This window comes from Eschscholzia californica, unplaced genomic scaffold (genome assembly GCF_041429995.1).
Source record: "Eschscholzia californica isolate CP2 unplaced genomic scaffold, dmEscCali1.0.p SCAF_3, whole genome shotgun sequence".
Classification (NCBI taxonomy): domain Eukaryota; kingdom Viridiplantae; phylum Streptophyta; class Magnoliopsida; order Ranunculales; family Papaveraceae; genus Eschscholzia; species Eschscholzia californica.
The window spans coordinates 16,562,258-16,567,204 of record NW_028238420.1 but is presented as its reverse complement, the minus strand read 5'-3'; the positions used below and the strand labels follow the sequence as shown (position 1 = coordinate 16,567,204).

Below are 4,947 nucleotides of genomic sequence, written 5' to 3'. Positions count from 1 at the left end.
AAACCTCAAAAAAAACCCATAAAAAGCCCCCCCTCTTCTCTCAGAGAAACACATCTACCTTGTTTCTCCCTCTAAAACAAAACACCCTCTCTCTCTCTCTCAAATCCATATAGAGAACCATGGTTATCCTTTCAAAACCAACTAAACTAGAACAGTTTTCTCATGTTAAGTCCTCCAAACATAAATACCAACACAAATCAAACCCTTATATCTTCTCTGGTATTCCTGTTATTGATCTTTCAAAACCAGATTCAAAATTCCTTCTTGTTAAAGCTTGTGAAGAGTTTGGATTTTTCAAAGTTATCAATCATTCAGTACCAATTAATTTGATATCTGAATTAGAATCACAAGCTTTAAATTTCTTTTCTTTAGCTCAATCTGAGAAGGATAAATCTGGTCCTCCTAATCCATTTGGTTATGGTAACAAAATTATTGGCCCAAATGGTGATATGGGTTGGATTGAATATCTTCTTTTCAGTGGTAATTTTAATTCTGTTTCTCAAAGATTTTCAAATTCTTTGGGAGAAAACCCAGATTATTTTCGGTAAGAATCCAAATTTTTTTCTTATTTGTAAGATTGATTGAAGATTTCTAACTGCTTCCTCTGTTTTTTTTTTCTAAGTTGTTTTATTGTTTTTGATTCAGGTCTATTGTGAATAGTTATATATCATCTATGAGGAAATTAGCTTGTGATGTTCTTGAATTATTAGCAGAAGGATTAAAGATTCAACCAATTGATGAATTTAGTAAACATTTGAAAGATGAAGAAAGTGACTCTGTTTTTAGGTTAAATCATTACCCACCATGTCCACCAGAGGTTACAAGAAGTTTGATTGGATTTGGAGAACATACAGACCCTCAAATTATTTCTGTTTTGAGATCAAATAATACATCTGGACTTCAAATATCTTTGAAAGATGGTTCTTGGATTCCAGTTCCACCTGATCAAAATTCTTTCTTCATCAATGTTGGTGATTCTTTACAGGTAATATTTCTTCACATTTTCAATGAAATAAACTTTGGGTATTATCTTTCACACTTTCACTTTCACTTTCATCCTCTCTATCTCTAGGTCATTAGATGGATACAATTGCAAAAGATAGTAGAAACTAAAAAGTTAGTAAGAAAGGATCCTATAATTGTACTTCTTTTAAGAGGATTGATTTTTATAGGTTCTTTTTCTTGTTACAGAATCTTACAGATAATAAACTTGTAATAGATAGTAAAAGTGTATGTAAATGGGACCTAATAAGTCAATAATGTTACTTGGTCCCGAAATTGGGTGAGACTGTGATAAAAATTGATGTGTCTGAGTCTTATTGGTCTGTGACATGTTTAGAAAAAAAAAAGTCCGAACTAAACTCTTATTTGTCTAGGCATGTGGAGAGGAAAACACCCAGAATGGAAAACGCCTTTGGGCATGTGGTCAGTCTCATGTTTGACCAACTAGCATTTTTCTTCGTTTTTTTAGCTGAAAAATTCACATATTTTTACCATTTCAAGATGGTGTAAAATTTAGAAAATGGGCCAACAATCCTTGATTGGAGTGGTAAGAGGTATAATCTTCCACCCAGAGGTCAAGGGTTCGAGCATACGCTAAACAATTAAAAAAAAAATTAGAAAATAGGTTTTTGTTCAATGTCTCTCTCAACCCAAATAACATCTATCTCTATAACTTTTGGTGTTTAATTCTGTTTACAGGTAATGACCAATGGAAGGTTTAAGAGTGTAAGACATAGAGTAATAGCAAACAGTAAGAAATCTAGGGTTTCAATGATATATTTTGGTGGGCCACCATTGAAGGAAAGAATATCACCATCAACATCACTTTTGAGAGATGGAGAAGAGAGTTTGTACAAGGAATTCACATGGTTTGAATACAAGAAGTCAGCTTATAAATTAAGTTTGGCTGTGAACAGACTTGGCCAGTTTGAGAAGTTTCCACCTCCTTTTCCTTGTGTTGATAAAGTCAACTCCCTTTTTTAGGCAAGTTGCTTGGTCAAACTTTAACTTCAACACTCTATTCAAACCTATTCAATAAAGATGGGCAACAATAGTACATAGGAGTAGCTTCTTTTCTCATATTCAATTGCTTCATAATTCTGTGGGGTTCCATAGATGTAATTATCCTCTCCAAAAGTACACGGAAGATACACGTTTTCCCTTTCTTGATGTTGTAGTTATTTAGTTAGTGAAATTTATTGTGATTTGTTACACGTTTTTCCTTTCTTGATGTTGTAGCTATTTAGTTAGTGAAATTTAGGCCAGCGCTTTGGGGAAAGCTAAATAGTTTCCGGGGTGTGAAGATTTGGTCAAAAATTGGTCAATTTTGTTTGACAATTTTATGTAGGGGGAAAGCAAAATAGCTTCTCCACCTCAGCTCTTTCCCTCCACCTCACTTCTCTCCCTCCACCTCATCTTCTCTCTCCACCTCATCTTCTCTCTCTCTTCTCCGATAGGTCGCCGGCCGGAAAATTTTCCGGCCGGCGACCATGAAAAAAAAAAAAAAAAATTTTCTCACATCTCTCTCTCTCTCTCTAAACTCCGGCGAAGGGGGTTTCCCTTCGCCGGAGTTCCGGTCTGTTGAAGAACAGACCGGAACTGGTCTGTTCTTCAACAGACCGGATCTGGCCTGTTGAAGAACAGACCAGATCGGTCTGTTCTTCAACAGACCGGAACTGGTCTGTTGAAGAACAGACCGGACTGGTCTGTTCTTCAACAGACCAGTTCCGGTCTGTTGAAGAACAGACCGATCTGGTCTGTTCTTCAACAGGCCAGATCCGGTCTGTTGAAGAACAGACCAGTTCCGGTCTGTTCTTCAACAGACCGGAACTCCGGCGAAGGGAAACCCCCTTCGCCGGAGTTTAGAAAGAGAGAGGTGTGAGAGAAAAAAAATTTTTTTTTTTTTTTTTTCATGGTCGCCGGCCGGAAAATTCCGGCCGGCGACCTATCGGAGAAGAGAGAGAGAAGATGAGGTGGAGGGAGGTGAGATGAGGTGGAGGGAGGTGAGGTGAGGTGGAGGGAGGTGAGGGGGAAATTTTTTTATTTTGAGCCATATTCCCCATAAAATATGTTTCCCCGGAAACTTTTCGAAATTTTGCATATTCCCTTTAAAATTTCACACCCCGGAAACTATTTAGCTTTCCCCAAAGCGCTGGCGGAAATTTATTGTGATTTGTTTTAAAGCCGAGTATGGAAATATTGTACACCACAATTGAATTCAGGCTGTCGCCGAATTTTTTTCTTTTGACTTTATCTTCTTTATTATTTATGGTTTATTAGAATAATAATAAAGTTATATAATATCTTTCTTTGGTAATATCTAATTGTTTGTAATGACATGGGTTAGGCAAAGAAGTAACTTTCTTTGTTCACTTCATCTGTAATTCAAGACAATCCAAACCCATAAATAGATTGAGGTGTATTTGTACTAGTGAAGGGTAACCCATAAGTCCACATGTTAGATTTTGTAGGATAGGTGATGTGTAATTCATGTACCAATTCTTTATCTTTTAAGTGATGAGTCATGTTCCGCCTCATGCTTCATGATCCATATCTTTGAATGGTTTTAGAAGGTGGACAATCGTCTTTATGGGCAACAATATATAACACTTACCCTTGAATGACCAACGCCATTTGTAATGAGTGTTTTAAAATTTTGTGGGCTATACTTTAGTTGCCTCATTAAAATCTTGCCTGAAAAATCCAGTGAGATAAAAACTAGACAAAGGAAAAAGAGTACAACGCGTATAAACTTCAATGAATACACAAAACTTCATAGTAGAATAAACTCCTTTTGACAAAAATCTCCCTCGGAAGGGTGGTTTGATAAGAAGAACTCCTTCTTCTTTGTTTGACTAGTTGATTGTTTTTGGGAATTAGCTCACTTTCTCCTCTCTACTTGATGTGGTAGAGTAAGAAAGCTCCATGATAAATTCCACACCTTATTCAATATCCTAAGGGTCCTTATATAGAGGTCTAGGTTAGAGTCCAACCCTAATTAGTTTCCTAAAAGGCCCTTTGGAATAAGATTTAAGAAAATAGTCGAAAATAGAAACTAGTTGTTATTTTCTTTATTCCCTTAAGTTGTGGCCGCCCCCTATGGAAACTCCAGATATGGAAGGTCCCCTTAGGGCACCCAAATGATCATGGTCGGCCACCCTTTTATTCCCAAAACACCCTTCCGGTCCCCCGGCCAAAATCCCGTTTTTCTGGCCTTTTGTGTTATCGTTGCCTAAATTTTTTTTAGGCCTACGAGACATATTTATGAGACTTTCCCATGATTATATATCTCATTCCCACTAGTCATATCATCCGATTAAATAGCCATTCTTATGTGTAACTCGATGTAGGATTCAGTCGAAGTTAGCCGCGAATCACTTCATAATTCGACGATCGTAGTTCGTTTCTAGCTAAACACTACGACCCCTAAATCAACCGGACTTGATGATCTTCTTCATCAATTTTCCTATCGACAAATTTCTCTAATTGCATTCTTGGTCGAAGGACATCTCTTTCAAGACAATCTCCTTTACAAAGGAATATCCTTCAGACTCCCACTTGTACTTAGAACAAGTGCAATGCTCGATTCCCGTGTCAATTTGTATCCCATCTGATACGTCTCTTCTTTCATATTTTCTTGATACCGAGTATAATTGTCAAAGACAACTAATTAACTTTTAATCCATTTGAGCGCGGCCACGCATTTCAGTTGCTACTCACCAAGCGGTCTCGAGACACGTTTTCCTAATATAATTAGGATGACACAATCCATTCTTGTGCTCCCACTCAACTTCATGTCTATTCTGTCTTCTCCTGTATCAACTTTTATAACCTCCTTTGACGGGGCGGCATTTGCCCGAACCAAAGTCGGACATTCCTTACATAAGATGAGTGAAACACTCATGTTTTGAGGAATCTCCCCAATCTTGTCAATGAGAAGCATTT

The 4,947-nt window shown here is 37.2% G+C and overlaps 1 protein-coding gene across 1 annotated transcript; it reads left to right on the top strand.

Annotated features, from left to right (window-relative positions):
- LOC147548726 (gibberellin 2-beta-dioxygenase 1-like) lies at positions 1–2,214 on the top strand. Its single transcript, XM_086672572.1, has 3 exons — positions 1–544; positions 646–985; positions 1,702–2,214. Exons 1-3 carry the CDS (start codon positions 120–122, stop codon positions 1,984–1,986), a joined length of 1,050 nt encoding a protein of 349 aa, XP_086528698.1. The 5' UTR covers positions 1–119; the 3' UTR covers positions 1,987–2,214.
- Positions 2,215–4,947: the final 2,733 nt, after the last annotated feature.

Excerpts from the sequence above, each read along its gene's own strand:
- LOC147548726 (XM_086672572.1), top strand. The coding sequence starts at position 120 with ATGGTTATCCTTTCAAAACCAACTAAACTAGAACAGTTTTCTCATGTT. Across the intron at positions 545-645 it reads GAAAACCCAGATTATTTTCG|GTCTATTGTGAATAGTTATA; the intron begins GTAAGAATCCAA and ends TTTTTGATTCAG. Across the intron at positions 986-1,701 it reads ATGTTGGTGATTCTTTACAG|GTAATGACCAATGGAAGGTT; the intron begins GTAATATTTCTT and ends TTCTGTTTACAG.